General features: G+C 31.6%; 1 protein-coding gene across 7 annotated transcripts in view; it reads right to left on the minus strand.

Annotated features, from left to right (window-relative positions):
* Window positions 1-17,822, minus strand: part of OtopLa (Otopetrin-like a) — a 60,129-nt gene that overhangs the window by 12,302 nt on the left and 30,005 nt on the right. For 6 of the 7 annotated variants that reach the window (XM_068771520.1, XM_068771518.1, XM_068771519.1 and 3 more), the window contains exons 2-3: window positions 5,029-5,217; window positions 3,407-3,570 (exon numbers count right to left, since the gene is read on the minus strand). In XM_068771520.1, coding sequence (XP_068627621.1) covers window positions 3,407-3,570; window positions 5,029-5,190 — 326 coding nt within the window. In that variant the 5' untranslated portion in view covers window positions 5,191-5,217. The remainder of the gene's footprint in view (window positions 1-3,406; window positions 3,571-5,028; window positions 5,218-17,822) is intronic. The other variant, XM_068771517.1, reaches the window with a different exon arrangement.

Here is a 17,822-nt window from a genome sequence, read left to right on the forward strand (position 1 = left end):
GATGTTCATAATTTTAAGATTAAAGTACAATAAAATATAATAATGTATTTATATGACCAAGCTGCAGAATAAAAAAAAACACTAAGATTTACACCTTTGAGAATATTTATGAATTAATAGAAGAGATGGGAAAAAGAAAATCTTCGTTCTGTGAATAGTAAATTTATAAATCTTAGAATGAATGTGTTTTGAAACGTGTGTCTAAAATAATAGCTTTTTTAATATAAACAATTGCGTGCTATAATTAAATAGCAGATAAAGTCTATGACTTCATTCATTACTTGTAGTATCATTTAACAATGCATTAATGTTATTTCTGCACATAATTACAAAAGAATAACATTTTTTACACATTTATATATTGATTATTTATTAAAATCTACATATTTTGTCAAGAGATAGCATACAATAACATTAAATTAGAAACAGTGCTTAACATTAAATCAATTATAATTAACAAATAGGTTCAAATATTTTTAATACTTAAAAAATGCGTATTAATTACTGTTACTAAGATTTTCTTTACAAAAAATAACGCTTGTGTTAGTTTACAGTTTGTTTTTGCCAGAATTTTTGGTAACACTACCAACGAATCCAAAATGTTCGGCCTTCAGTTTGCGCATGCGTAATTCTAGTAAGTTGTCGCTAGTAAAACTAGATGGCGTGTTTTTAGAAAAAGTAATTTAAACCAATTTTTTAAAAAAAATTAAAATACTGAATTTTTAGATTTAAGTAGAATAATATATTGAATGTTTTATTGTAAAGTTCTTTAGCGATTTCATTTTTGGTAATTTTTTTTTCTACAACTCAAAAGCTGGCTCATGTGGTATTCATTCGACGTCCACTTTGCAGTATTTTTAAGACATGTCTAAGTAAATATGATGTAATAAACATGTGTCTTAGCTAATAATTAGAACGCTTAAAAGATTTTCCTATTGGTATTTGAGCAAAAATTTATAGAAAAGTAATGTGTTGTTGATATAAAAATGTATAATGATATTAAAGTAAGTTCAGCTTTTGTTAAAAGAATACCGAAAAAGAAAAATTAATTATGTGTATTTCATGTAATCTTACGAAAAACTTAGCTTGCTTTATGGCTAAAACGTGAGTTTGTTCCTCAAGGAACATCTTGACGGTTTACGGTCTTTAACATAGGTAAAAGATTTGAAAATATCTGTATGCAAACTCTGGACCCAAAATGCCAATTATGCTAAGAGAGACCTATGATCTCCTCCACATTCATTTAGCTCCGCGTTCTGCCCGTGCGATAAGGTATTAAAGACTAAGTTTGGTTAGGCAAGCATTGGTTCATTATTAAAACAATTAATAATTTTGAGGATCGCTATCATGAATATCGATGGCAAGATTTATAAGGGAGGTGTTAGAAATAATCAGCGAATTAAAAAGTATTTGAGAGTGATTACTTTATTTATTAAATAGGAAAGACGTACTATTTTTGGTATTTCAGTCGCAATTTTATCATGTTCTTAAGAACCTGCTACGTGCTTTATTAAAAATTGTACACAAAAACAGCGAAATTGCTTGATCCGTTTTAAAGTATTAAGCTCGCAGCGATTCATTTTTATTTATATAGGATAGACACAGTCCTTAATTTTTATCTATAATTATTTAAATCGATAGCATTTATGCATTTTTTCTTAATTCTTTTAATGTTATTCAAATTTATCAGCGCTTTTATGTAAATAAATACAATATAGCAATACCTAGCCTTTTTAATCCTATATCCGGTCGCCAGACATGGAGGCACTGTACGTTTGTTGCTATGACCACGTTCGACAACGGATGACCGCCTTCCTGATCGCATTGAATAAACTCGATAAAACTTAGTGCATTTTAAACTCTTTGACGACGAAATAAGATTGACTTTACGTATGGAAAACAGTGCACGTGCTTCACTGATACGCGTACCATTTAATCGATTGTCCGTCCATGCGACGTACCGCTTTGATTACAGCTTCCTCCCCTTTATATATTTTTAAGTTCTCCATTGAAGCTTTTCAAACATCAAACTCTTTTAATCCTTATTAATAGCGCAGAGTAACCCAGTTTACTGCGTAGTAACTTTAAGAGCATCATTTTGTAATATAGTTTGCGTTTATCCATTATTATGGTATTTTCATTATAATTTTTTTACCATAAATATGTTTTATATACTTGCAAAGACGTTTTTCACATTATGCTCAAAAGTAAATTAAGTTTTGTAATTATATAACAATGTAGAGGTAGAGAACCTCAGAGAATTAGTAGAGACTAATTTCTAATTTTTATACTTTAATTAGAAAATTTGGTAATTATCCTCTGTATTCCCTTGTAAAAAGTAATTAAAAAAGTATTTTTTCATTGTGAAAAAGACGCTTGTAACACAAAGCAACGGCGAGTGTTTGCTTTTACCGGCAATGAGATGGATTGCTTGCCTTTGATTTATTCCATTGTGTAATACTTTTTTTTCTATGCACTACTCAAGGCAATCATCAAAATGACGCTATTAAACAATTTAGACCGATCCCAGTGTATAATAATATATGATGTAATACAGAACACTGTATTATATAAGGAACTCAATTTATCATTATTTCAACTGTAGAATGTTCACTGCTTGACATAAATTTCGGCATAAAATTCCTATAGCACAAGTACGAAGCGGTCTATATCCAGGTCCTCCCTATCACCATAACAAGGTCATCTATTCACCTGGTGGGCGACCGTGTTTCGTTACGCATGTCGGTTCGTGGTCTCTTCTCCAGGATCTTAAGGCCCACTGTCCACTGTGGCTTGCCCACTGCCGTATTCAGTTACCAAATCGATGGGTTGTCAGGTACTTTCATTCCTTGATTCCTAATTCAATCCAGGAGCCAGTAGGTCATAGCAAAAATATTTGTGTTATATTCATTAAATAATAAAATCTTTTCAGAATCACGGATAAAAACTTTTTACGTTAAAAAAAAATTTTAATTTTAAGCTATCACATTACTTTATTTGTTATAATCGTTTAATATTATGACCATCTTATAAACATTGTTATAAGTTAATCAACACTTGAATTGTTGATATTTTTCTAAATAATTAAGGCGTGAGTCATCTAATACACTCCTTGAATAGATCAAAATTTCGTGAAAACTTGCACATCGCTCGTCAGATAATGGACATTCCTTCACTAATGTGTTTGACATGGGCAATTCCCATCGATTTATTGACATATACGCGGCATCAGAGAAATTTTCTAGAGGCGAAAAGTTTTATTATTCCTATTAAAAAGTCGTAGAATGCTTGGTTTAGCTGTTCTAAACTTGAAAATTATGCGGTTTTGGAAAGAAACACTTGCCGTAAATCTAAATTCTCACGACTTTCTGGTCCACCCTGTGTATTAAAATGTTAAGTTACTTACTTGGCATTCTTAGGTGTGGTGTCTGGTTGACAGCAGGCGCGGTACCGAAGCACCGCTTCAGTCGGCGATAGGGCGTCCGTCTCGTCCGCCGGCGCTTCGCACTCGTCCGTGACGAGTGGCGCGCGCGCCGGCGACGTATGCGACCCGTACCCGTCCGAATTCAGCTAAATCAGACACAAAGTACGATAAGAAGTATTTACTGTGTAATCACATAGTCAGTAGAGGATTTCCAACTTCGTTCACTCGCCCCAGGGGCCCTGGATAAACCCCGAAAATTAAATATCTAGCAGCTTGACTGCGTTTTAAATATTTTTATTAGAATTGGCATTTATACGCACTTTATAATCATCAGTTGTTTTTTTACGTTATTAAAAGATGAGTTACATGTAAAGGTAAAAGCTACCACCAGTTCGGAATACACATCCGCTGTGAAGATAATTTTCACATGATTATTGAAATTTTTTTATTGTAGGGTAGACATATACTTTTCGTCAAAACAGTACTACAGCTATTTACTCGACATATGCAGTGGCGATGGCATATATGATAGCAGGTATAAAAAGTACAGGAAGCAATGGGCTAGGCGATCAAAAGCATTGTATTGGACTTCAATGTACATTGACTGTAACAACGATGTAACACTGCACCAACATAACCAACAATACCGAAACCAATAATAAAATGTCAATAATTAAACTTTATGTCAAATGCAGAATAGTTCGGCATATCACCCAAACGAACCGATGTTCGGTTAAGTCGAGGTGTAGAACTAAACTAACTGCGTGGAACCCGGGCATATCCCGTCGTTACTTTAAGCAGCACCTAAGTGATCTAAGTGCTTGCCGATCTCTTAATCAGGGAAATAAAGTAACCGGTCTTTATCGGTCTTTGCCGGTCCGTAAGGCAGTAAAAACGGTTGAAAATCTAATAATAATTCATTACATGACAAATTATTACAGGTTCGTAATGTTTAAATTTAGAAACTAGGATGATACAATGCGGGGTGAGAATATAAGGTAAATAATAAGTCAAAATAAAATAAGTCATAAATAAAAAATAGACGCATCAATAATGTTTATGATTACTTAATCTAATATTTAACACATTATAATTTCAGATTAAAAAACATACCTCTATATTTCATTTAATCTGTATGCAAAAGGGTTAAGCATGTACAAGCTGTATAAATTATACACTAGTAAAATATATTACAATAGGCAATGGATTCTGTTACCAGCCATTAAAGTAATACTAATGTGATATTATAATTTTTGCGTGTTCCATACTCAGTTCAGTCACTAAGACTTAATAGGTATACATGTTTTTTTTTTTATAAACACAATACGTCGCCGATAGATGGCGCTAGTAGTTGATAGCCACGCGTTGTCACGAGTAGTTGTAGAAAAAGGCATCGCTTGATCGCGTCGAGAAATTAATAATGAAGAATCAAGGAAGACCCGTCATATATGTGTGTAATATATGTGTTATATAATATTTATTATCACTTGCGCGAAATTTTTAGACTCGTGGGTTGACTGGAAGGAAACGAATTATAAATTTGTTCTTTGCGAATACAATAAATACATAAATAAATTGTAATGGCGGTGACGGTGACATCTTACTTTGACGATGGTGCCGACCTGGGTGTCTTGCACGTGATCGAGGGCGGGGCGAGGGTGATCCCTGGCCTCCTGCGCCTCTCTTGCTTCCTTCGTCTCCAGAGTTTCAACTGGGGCGCCGAGCAGCCGCTCCTTCATCTCGTGGATGTAGGGGCAACGCTGCATCGCGATGTAGAATTCGCGTACACGCACCTGATAGCAAAGAATACCATTATTTATCTACATATTAATTAATATCAGTAAGTATAAGTCTGTTTGTCCATTGGTAAGTAAAGCAGAGGCAACAGAGTTTGAAGAGAACAGAGCTGAGAGGATTAAGTCTAGACCTATATGTACTAACTCCCGATTGATTCGTGAAGCTTTTAGGTCATTCAGGATGACGCTTCAAGACAGGTTTTGGTAATAATTTAAAATACATATAATACATTTATTCTTCCACTTATATTTGGACGGACAACGGTGTGATGACTTCCTACTGATAATCATATATATTATCTATACCCATTTAAACTTACAATAGAATCCCAGATAATGATCAGAAAGATAGATTTAAAAAAGGCAAAAAATGTTTATGTGTGTGTAAAAGTTACCACGCTGAAAATAACTTCACACCATGCATGGCAATCATGTTTTTGTCTCCAAGCTATTTCAGTGTGAAATAATTATGTAATTTTATATACTTTAAAAAAATAGGCAGTCCCGCTTAGTATTATCGCCATGTTTTTTACGTCTGATGGATTTATTATCCGAACAACAATATTTCGTATATGGTATTGGTTAAAAGATTCTAAGTTAAGGAGATCTTAGCGCGTGTTTATTTGATCTACTTAAAAAGATTTGAGTTGAAATGTTTAGACTAGAATATCCGTTGATGGATCGGTTTCTTTTTTATTTTTAATGAACTTTTGTTTTTAAACCTTTATGCAACCGGCCATATTTTGTACATGTTTAGAACCGTAAACTAGTTTATATAAATACTTTCTAATTGTTTTGTATTATAAACGTTGATTGTGAAGTTAGTGCCCAAATTTTAAATAAGAAAACGCTGTTGTTTTACGTTGGACAAATATTTAAATTAAATAAAAATAAGTATAACTATTCTAAATTTAAAAAATATCATACCAAAAACAAACTTAGCTCGTTATTATTTTACTAAAAGAATTTAGGTTATCAAGCAATATTATAAGTATCTGAAACATCCCCTATTAAAAAGTTATGAATGATAAAATAAAATCTTTTTCTTACTAAATTTTATTCGTTGCGAAGTTCGTACGATCGGAAATGGTTTCCGTTTGATAAATAGTTCATCAATGTTATCATTAAACTAAGTTTTTGCCTAAAGATGAAGCAATAATAACTTTCTGTTGATACGATGCCCCATGTCTAAACCATTAAAACAAAATACAGTTCCTTCTGACATTACAGGATTTATTTGATTGAAAGCTTAACAAAAAGATTTTGTCATCTATCTACCTCGCTCAGAATAAAAGGGGCAAATTCATAGTTTCAATTCTTTAAATACGTTTTTACCTGACCTATGAAACGGTCAGCATTGCTAACAAAAGACTCAGAATAATTGAAACGTTCATGAAGCATTCACTTTTATCTGGTAGTATACGTAGATCTCAAAATAGGTTTTTAGTTCAACCCATTTCTATAAAAAATTACATACATAATATTGCATATAATGCAGTCGGATAACAATAAGAGGAATGTTACTTTTTATGACAATAACCTCAGTGTCGTACCTACTGTAAATAAAAATACATTAAACCATGAAGTACAAAATTGAGAAAATATTTTATAACAACAATTTTGAAGTGGAAACACCGGACCGGCAAGGGCAGGGGAGGACGTGAGCTCACAACATAAGCGGCTAGCAGAACTTGTTAAGATCGTCGAAAGATGATGGATACAGACCGCTTTCAAATGGTCCTATTGGAAATCTCCAAAGTCATGTCAACCAGTGGATAACCTATGCCTCAAGTGATAATGACGATTGTAACAAAAAATGTTTAACCACATTACATTCAAAATTTTATGATGGTTCGGACCGTTACATTCAATTTTTCAAAAAATCAAAACGCGTCACCAAGCTCTTAAGTGTCTTGGTCAAAATCTCTATGAAGTGACGTCATCATTCAATAAGCGTATAGGATCCATAGTTGCTGGAGAGACTAAATTTCGACACGATCAGTTATTAAGAAATTAGTAGAACGTGCCAGTACAGCGCGATGGAAGTTTTTCCATTCTTGGACATTATCATCATGTCAGCTGACACACAGTGAACCTTCCGACTCCAACGACCATCGGTATTTTCGATAATGATATTATAAAATCAAAAAATATATATATGTTCTATAAATTAACATCAAGCTGTAATCTGGTAATATTACAATAACTAACCCAGTAAAATTAAAGTATATGATTATAAAACAAGAACTACTCATTATTTTAGATCTCACTTGCCCAACATTATGTAGAACATTTTTTTCATCGATGTTTATATGTAAATCTTATATTAAAACCCATGAGAACTATATTTCTACTCAGAAGTATGTATGTTGGTAATATTAAAACGAAAAAATATTAATGCAGAACAATACAATACCTTAACGTAATAATTTACATATTAAACATTATAATATTTTAAATATTTAAGGTCGCGGACAGCTGGAGGCGGGCAGCGCAAGAACAGTAATCGTGGCGATCTTTGGGGAAAGCCTATGTTTAGCAGTGTGTTTGTCAGCTGAAAATTAGAAGAAAAAGAAGGAGGAATCGTTCTAAAATGAGGTAGAGAAAAATTCTTTATCTGTCAATTATCTGAATTCTCTTTTGGGGAGTCTTCCTATTTGTCGATAACTAAATGTTTAATACACCGCTATATCATGAAAATTATACAGTGCTTATTTTAAGAAAAATCAATATAATAAAACAATAAATGCAAATTGATTTACAATTTTACCGACTTTAACTTTTATTTATTTTCTGATTTCTGATTGTTTTGCAATAACAAACTTACAATTTTTAATCTTTTAAATCTGGATGAATAGGTTAATATAAAACTACAGCAAAACCCGATAGCAAAACGAGTTGTTGCAACTGTGCTTAATTGATTAAAAACGTTCGTGCTCGTGACTGAACAAGTCTGCTTTTTTAGTTCTAATTTTTTTATTCCAGATATTATAACAATTGAAAGTATAAAACATTAAATAAGAACACTGGAACAAGTTCTTGAATATTTTAACTAAAACACACTATCATAATTTTGTCCGCACATTTCTTGATACACATTATTTGGATTGTTAAAATGTATGACTCATTTTTTTTTAAATTTGGTTTTTTATTCTAGTATGTCGTTGGCAGCCATACTAATTGTTAACTGTGTTACAACTGTCAGCGTCCTTCTCCTTAAATATCGTACGCAACTAATATCTATTTATTCGTTGATGTGTATGAGACGTTTGTCTATGTGTCATTACTGTTGATTATTCTATCTATTTTTTGATTTATCCATATCATACAATGCATAAAACAGCAATTGCATCGTTAGTCTGAGTGAATTTATCTATGAGAGTATAATAGGTAAGAACCAAGGGGAGTAGTGAGAGTAAAAAAACAGTACATATATTACTACATTATATTAATCGTCAATTCAAGTTTTTACATTCAAAATATTGTATATAATGTAATTAAAAATAATAAATGCCAGTTGGTTGTGTATAAATTTTAAATGAATTCATAATAATTAATTTTATATGCAAAAATAAGCTGCTTAATTTTAGCTTTATAATTTGAATATTTCTTATTTTATTATCAATATTTTACAAATTGTTTAATTTTTGCGCAAACTTTAAAAATCACCTTTAGATGGTGCAATTATCAAAATATTAAAAATGACTTCTGAATACATTTTCGCATGATTTTGTTTCATCAACAAAACGTGTTTTTGTGTTGCAACAAAATGTTTTTTTTAGTTTATTTATTTCAGAAAATCCTCTCTTTCTTACCTTCAACGATATACATTACTTTCTTTAATTTTATCAGTCAAGCACTTAGTAATCAATCGACGAAGCCGCTTTTACCGATACATTTCGAAAAGCATCGTGCGACTGCTCTTACATCGAACGGGTGAAACGGCCGTATTATGTTTATCGAGGAAAATGCCATGCCTCATCCGCTTCAATGTGGGTGGCTTGCCTCCATAATTGGTTTTGTCTCCGGCTGATGTAGTTTGTTTAAAAGACACGAATAGCAGAACAATCAGGTAATATATGTGACTATAAGAATTATATTAACAAAAATACATGTGTATAACAAATACCATAAGCCGTGTTCTACGAAATGTACTTGCTATCTTTCGGTGTCATTCGACAATATTACATAGAATTTTTTTTCTATATGGTTAGTTTATTTCAATTATCTATACTGACTGACGATTATGTTGGTACACTTAATTCATTTTACTTTATTGGAGATAAACAGAAAAAAAAGGCAGTAAGAAATTACAAACTTAGGAATATAAAATTAGTTACAATTACCACCTTAAAACTATCGCACTAAGAACATTTAATGAATCAAAGTCAAACATTAATAAAACAAAACAAAAACATTACTAAACAGGGATGAATAATCCAGCGCATTTTGCAGAACAGGCAGTAATAAGTACGAGTCACAGCAAGCCGTTATATTCCAATGAGGTTTAAACTGTATTGTGTATATCTAATAATTTCGAATGAAAGATAAGCACGAGAATATATCAATATAACTAAAATCTAAATTGTGGAGGTCACACATCTTATATAAGGGTGCAAGTTTACCGAAATTTGACCTAGCAGTTGATAAAAAGATAAGAGATTTAGAACGCGTGTAGCTGCAGCAATTCGAAAATTTACCTCGGACAACAGTTCCGAATAGTTACATGGTCAGCATAAATATTTTTAGGTGTAGTAGCGTCCATTAGAGAAAGTCGATCTTTCAATGATAACATACGATGTCTGTTCAACAAATTTTTATAAGAATCCCAGGGGCGATGCATTTAGTAGTTCAGAATAAGAAGAAAGGAAGGTTGGTACACGGTGATAAGTGATATTCGATTTTAAAATCAGGACATTGAAGTAAGAATTTTGGGGTTTCTTACGGAAATATAAAATTTAAAAGAAAAGAAAACAGATTTGTAAGCGAGATAGCAGAGAAAACTTCGCAGTGATTAAAAAAAATCATTATTAAATAAAATTTTTAGGATATGTAATAAAGATCCTTTAAGTAAGTTGTCTGTGGTTCGCCACAACCCGCCATTTTCCGCTGAACTATAGAATGAGATGTTATAATTCACGTAAATTAATTTTAAGTAATCATGATTGTACAAAACAACGAACAAAAATGTCTTAAAGAGTAAACAGACATTTTTATATCATCGTAATAATCAAGCAGCTTTTGTATATAAATTCTTCAAATATATCTCGTAAATATCTAAAGCGAATTCTATTTTCTATTAAAAAGTTACTTTTCACGGAATTAAAAATATTTGAATTGTTAGTATTAGCTAAACGTTGCGTGTTCAGAGCTAACAAAGCGACATTATACGATCGATTCAGGCAAACCGGGTCACGAGGTCAGTGGACTGTGACGAAAAGAACCGATTACCAATCAAACGGACAGTTCATGACCTGGGTATCATGGAGACACAAACTTCATACCTTCGATCGAAATATGATCACGTAGCTCCAAATAATAAAGCCGTTCAACATTAATCATCATGATAACCGATAAGTTCTCACTGCAAGGCATGGGCTTCTCCAAAAGGTCGCCGCGATTACCGACCTTGCGCTCCAAACAAGACATCGTAGTCAATGGCGCGGGAAGTTGCTTGATGCAGAACTTCTCGCACCCTTGACTATGTTGTCAGTTCATCTATAACCTTATAGAACTTTGCTGCGTCACGAGCGACTTCTCTTGCTCACTGCCACTTTAGCCGAGTAATTTTTTAACCTGCATGGGTGACATTGGATTTTATTAGAATGTATTCATTTCTGATTATATCGCGCAGTGAATTTCTGTGCATCGCCCACTCCATTACTCTTTAAGTGACCTTGAGCCTTCTTAAAGGGTCCATCGTATACCATCACGTCTCAGATACGTAGAACATTGAGTTGAAGGTTATTTGATAGCTTGATAGCGATGATATTTTAGCAATTATTTTTTATAATCAGGTTAATTTTGCAACATCAATTTATCATAAAACGCAACGAATCACATAAAACGGTGAAGAAAGGAAAGGTTGCGAAGATAGGCAACCATCTGTAACCCTATAACTTTAGTTATAGTTACTTTGTTTTCACTTTTTTGTTTTCGTCAAGGCTGACTGGTCAAACAGTTGAGAACTTCATGCCTATCAATCACTGCACGCTTCATTTAACCTTGAAAAGCCACTTCCAAATTGTACAAAGTGCGAAGTAATTTCGTTCGTTGACTTTGACATAAAGTTACATTTCCTTGTTTTTAATGGATGATGATTATTCAGTACCTTTGTTCAAATGACAAAAAATCAAGTGTTTTTTTTTATATAAAAATCTGTTTTGTATTTGTGATTAATTCAGGAGTCATAAATAAGTTTTTAATATTTTTTTTACTTTTAAATAAAAAACCTTAAAACTTTTAGACCTATTTCTTACCACTCTGTATAAAGTGATCACTCTGAAACACGTCATATTAATTCATTTTCCTTTAGTAATGCGAAGCTCCAAAAACTTTTAGCTGTGCAGTATCTGTAGAGAGACATTGTAAATAATAATTAATTTTAATATCAAGTATTCCGAAATTTGATGAATTATATAATCATAACGTGACTTATTACGATAGGGTGCACCATTCATTAATTGACAGCAAATCAGCATTTACCCCTTTTGAAGCTTTTACATCTGTTACACATCACTATGTAGAAAAAAAAAATTTTACTCATTCTTCATAATCATTTTATAAAAATTCATAAATATTATTAAATTATTTATTCATATTCTAATAATCACTTTGTATTTTTTCAAACCATTAAATATTCTGATTTGTATATATTACACATGCATGCTGCAACACCGCAGGAATCCAACATAGCGGTACCACAACAACAGCTGTTTCCGGTGACGTTTGTTAAAAATTATTCATACAATACAAACAAAACAACATTAGCATATTGATAGAGTCAATGATCGTGCAGGTATACATTCAATATTTTGGATATTTATAGTAAGTATTATATTGAAATATCTATTTCAGGTTTAACATACAACATTCGTAGGGTAAATTTAAAAATTAAATAAAGAAAATTACTCGCATTCGACTCAATCATCCAGTATAGTAGGTAAGTCATAATTCTGTGCATCTTTCCAGCAATATGGAGTCAAAAATTGACTTTTGGTGTGGTCCAATAACCGTGGACTCCCTATTAGTCTAAATAAATAAATAAAAAAATAACTCAACAAACATCCGAAGTTTTTTACTCTTGCTAACTTGTACGGCAAAACCAACTCCAGGTATTGAGAAAATGACTGTATTGGCAACAATCCTTTTCAGATTCTTTCAAGTCGATATATACTAAGCATTTATTTGACGCAATGGAAATAAATTTTGCCCACCCATGCGGCATATATTTAAAAGGTATATCTATCATTATTATGCGTTGCAAGAAGTAAATATTTTTAAAATTTATACTAATTTGCACAATTTAATAAATTAGAAATAATCCCTGTTGTTTAAGACCAAAAATATAAAATATTATAATAAATAATTTTCTTTCCAACATCAATAAATACAACGCCGAGATTTGTTAATTTTTGCGCTAAGGAAACGTTCAATAAATTTTAAATTACAAATACAATTAGACTATAACAATATAATAACAATATATAGACTATAACGATATCGTTATATTAAGACGTTGAGTCAAAAGTGTTCTTTGAATTCTTCATTTTAGCATCAAGAAAAACCATTACGGTTTTGGCCATGGTTCGGCAAAGTTCCATGAAGGACTGTACTAAAATAAAAGTAATGTAGCGAAAACTAACTAGTCATTGATATGATTCACTAAAGACGATTGGTTTAAAAAAATAGAAAATAAGCAAAAAACATAGTTTTCGTACACTGGTCCTATCACTTTAACCATATGGGTAAACTGTTACACAGGCAAAACATTCCGATAGTAGAGTTTTTAATAAGTTTAATATAAAAAATTATTCTTTACTAATCTTTTATTTATGAATAATGGGATTAAAATAATAAGATGTTTTCATAAAACAGCAAATTATATTTCAAGAATTCCGTGAACGAGCAACGTAATGAAATTTAAATGAGAAAACTATTCGACGTGCGCTGCGATGCAAAGTGCACAATGCCCAATGCTTTTAAAATGTATTTTTTTTTCTTTCCAATCTTGTATTGAACGAGATGTGTATTTCAAATTTGTTTTTGCATTGTACTTTTATTTATTTTTTAATTAAAACAGTGTTTTTTATTGAATTATTTAAGATCATTCTTAATTTATAACATCGCTTCCTGAGTTTAAATTATGAATCAAAAATTATTAATGCTAAAAGTAAAATTCATCATTTTGAAAACCATGTTCCTCTGATTAAAACATGACAAAGGGTACGAGCAAAGACAACACGGTGGTAGAGACCTTAGACTTGTGATAGGTCATGAAATTAATTCCCGGGATATATAATTCATATTATGTAAAATAATTATATATGATTGCCATCACTCACTAAAATGAAAAGATCAGCGCATTGTCCTATGCCTACCATAATACCACACTGTGATCGGCAACCTGCTTGCCAAGCGTGGCGATTACGGTACATTACACAGATATTTTTGGGCAGGGCGTATATATGGACGTCTATGAGCTGAAACGACAAATGGGTACAAGCGGTATCATATACACGAGCTCTTCGTTTGCATATATTATTATTAACTAGTATTCATTTTTTTGATCATCACATGAAAAGCCTAACTCGCAAGAAACTAGAAATTGAGCTATTTGTACAAAGCTAAATATATGTTGAGTGACTAATCTGTGAAGAACCGTCAACTATCTAAGAAATCTGTCATAAGTTAAAATCATTTGTCAAATATTGTAAAACAACGAAGACAATAAAAAATTCCAAAATTTAAGATTCATGGGAATATTTGAAGGACACAATAAAAATCAAAAAAAAATTCTAAAATATATAAGAGTAATCAAAGTACAAAATTTTCAAGTAATCAAGACAAAGATTTTTAAAGACTGATAGAACGGTAATTAAAAAATTCTATCTAAGTTATATCCTGTTTATCTATCTACTCTTTGTAACTAATTAATAAACCGACCTAACTACTGTATAAATAAATTAATTGTATGATAAATGTTATGAGTTTAGTAAAGAAAAGTTATATATACATTATGATGTGAGGCAATAAAATGAACATTAAAACGTTTTAAACCAGTTTACGATTCACGCATTGGCCTAATTTAAAATTGACGTTGAGAAAAATATGAATTACGGTACGGAAATTGGGTCGGTTGTGGATTAAATCAAGGATTAACGATGCAACTCTGTAAACAGACTTCGTAATGGGATGCCTATGAACCAATTCACGCGAATGTCTGCTCAATTGCTTTCAACAGGTCCAAGCTTTTGTGCCAAGCATCAACAGGTGAAATAAGGTCGTTGCGTGAACGTTTCTACGTACGATGATTTTTCATTGATTTTTTTGCAACTTTTAAATTTCATCAATTGTGTATTTTGTCATTTGATAATCGAAGGTTTTTAATTTATATTACGTATTTTCATAAACTTGATTTTCCATATTAAATAAAAATATTGAAATGAAATATTGTTTATTTTTCGGATTTTCATTTCTGATAAATTGGAATTTTCATATATCTGATTTAAAAGAGAATTTTCTTCAAAAATTATTCTTTCGTATTTAAATAAGTATAGTTTTATCATACCATGATGAAAAAAAAGGATTTTTTCAAATAATTTTCAACATGTTGGCTATTATTTCTCTTAGAGGCCAATTTTGTCTGTATATTCTTTTATTGAACATTTCGTATGTGGCAATATATAGTATGACCTAAATATTACAAAATTTCCTTTTAAATAAAAAGGTGATTTTTAAAATATATTTAAACCACGCTTTCTCGTTGTACATAAAGCTTTTGACATAGTATGTAGTGCATAATATAATTCGCAGCTGTTGCATAGCTCTCAAGACTAGCTGCCTAGGCACTTGTAACAAATAAGCGTTTTTCGAAATCTAGGTTAGAATGAACTTAAGTGCAGATTTACTAGTTTCTTTCAATGGAAACTTTTGCAGCTACTTTTAATCTTAAACTTTGACGATATTTCACTTGCGTCATTAAATGCTTTTAGGGTGTGATTTTATAAGTTTTTGTTTAAATGCGTTTATTTTATGATTGAAAATATATTACCCATATGGTGGAATATACACTTATAATATACATAAATAACGTAAAATACATTCCATTAGGACTACACTGTCACGTAAAGAAATAATAGTTATTTATTAAAAGAAATAAACAAAATGATCAAGGCTCGGTCGCCTGTCGATTACCAGCGGTTGAAAAAAACCCAAAAAGAAAGGTGTACGACATTGCAAAAAGTAATTTTATTATTTTACTGAAGTTAATGTTTTTTTTTTAATTTGTAATAAAAAAATAAGACACAGTAAATACACACTCATACGTACTTGTGTGTGTGTTTACATAGTATACTGTCATTGTTTGAAAAATGATCATCGTTTCTGCCGTACAACGTCCACTACTGGACGGTCAGTCGTCCAATTACACTGGTTGGAAGCAGCCTGCATCTAAGGATTTTTGGTCGTCATTCCACCTTGTAGGTTCACGTCCTATGCTGCGCTTGCAGGTCCGCAGTCTAAACTACAGAACTTTAAAGATCCAGCAACCATGCTCTGTGCGCTATGTGACCGATCCTTCATTGCCACTTCAACTTTCCAATCTGCTAAGCTAAGCCGGTCAGTTACGCTTGTGTACGGATCTCCTCATAAATAAAGTCCGAACATAGTCCTCTCCATAACTAGTTGAATGATTATGACCTTATCTATAGTATATAAGCCTCTTCTCGGCGAATAGTACGGGTCTTAATCTACCACAAAAGCCTTCTACGAGTTGTTAAATGCCACTAATCTTTTTGACTCCTGTTGATGAGATTCAAAGATTTACTTTCATTGTTTCTTGTTAACTTTTTTAATAATCAATCGTATAAAATTCTCATAATCTGCGAGCTTATATATATATTCTGCGAGCTGCAGTCGTAAGTCGCAATATCTTATCATATTTTTATTTATGCTGAAATGTGTTTTAAAAATCTTTCACTAAATCTTTTTTCTAATGGAAATGTAAGATTATGTAACGCCTATAAAAAATTTCAATACGGACTCTTTTAAATATCGAAGAGATTAAAGTTTCAACATAAAAGGTTACGCTGGCAGTAAACTTTAAAACCGCTCGACAACGATCAACGCAAATAGAACATGGCAACAGCGGAACTGGGACTGAAACTAGGTTTGTTTTCAATCTCGACTCATTGCGAGACACGAATTTTCCGCCCTGCTCTGAGGAAATTAACATTCCGTTTATGTCACAACATGCAATGAAATAACTAGTGACAATTATAATTAAATTTAACAAAAAAAATTCTCATATGCAATATACAGGATGATTAGCAATAGATATAGAAGCTTTAAAGGAGCGAAAACAGCTCTTTAACAGCAAAAAGCTTTGAAGCTTCTACACCTATTACCTATCGCCTAACAAAGTATAGTTATTACTCCGAAATATTTTACATTAATTAATTTTGTCTATTAGAATGCGATAAGCCAATAACTTCTCGCAGTATAAAATCTGCAGCCATAGATAGCAAGTAATAATAAATTTTATTATGTAGTTCATCCTTTTAAAGTTTTGGCACCTACAACTAGTGACTGTACATATTAAAATGTTTTTACACATTCGTCTTATAACTTTATAAAAATTCATACAAATTTTTAAATTATTGATCCATATTCCTACATTGCTTTGTATATTATCAAACCAATAAATATTTAAATTTCTTTATAAACACCGCAAGATATAATATCTTTCAAAGACAAAATTGATCGGTGAAAAAACGTCAAGCTACAAGTAATTACAGATTATATAAATATTGACATAGTTTTGTAGAATATATTTATCATATAACGTTTGAATATTCTTGGCATTAATCTACATTTGCCATTGAAAAGTGTTATTACAATATAATAATAAAAAAGTCATTGTTTTAGGCTGACAAGGAATAATTTTAATCTATGTAGTATAAAATATTTTTTTAAAGCTGAACAGTTATTTAAAATGCATGTCTTTCGCACATTAATATAGATTCTTTCAGACAAAAAAAAACTAAAACGTTTGTTATTGATACAAATATCTTTTAAAGTATCCGGCATTTGAAGTGGCAGGTCGGAAATATAGGAATTAAATACAGAGGAAATAAACAGTTTTAACGGTTAACTACTCCGTAAATAGATAAATCGATAAGTGAACGTTTTATTTATAATTTATAAAATTGTTTATATGTAAAGTTAAAAGGCTAGCAGTGGTAGCCCAACGGTAGAAGACTGAGACTTGCGATCATAGGTCGCATGTTCAATTCCCGGGATACATCATCTACGATCTTATATAATTCACACTTTATGCATTAAGTCCTCTTCGTACCATAATATCACACTGAGGTCCGGGT

This window comes from Battus philenor, unplaced genomic scaffold (genome assembly GCF_028537555.1).
Source record: "Battus philenor isolate CCGP_79_NKW_IND1 unplaced genomic scaffold, ilBatPhil1.0.hap1 SCAF_4, whole genome shotgun sequence".
NCBI classification, from domain to species: Eukaryota; Metazoa; Arthropoda; class Insecta; order Lepidoptera; family Papilionidae; genus Battus; species Battus philenor.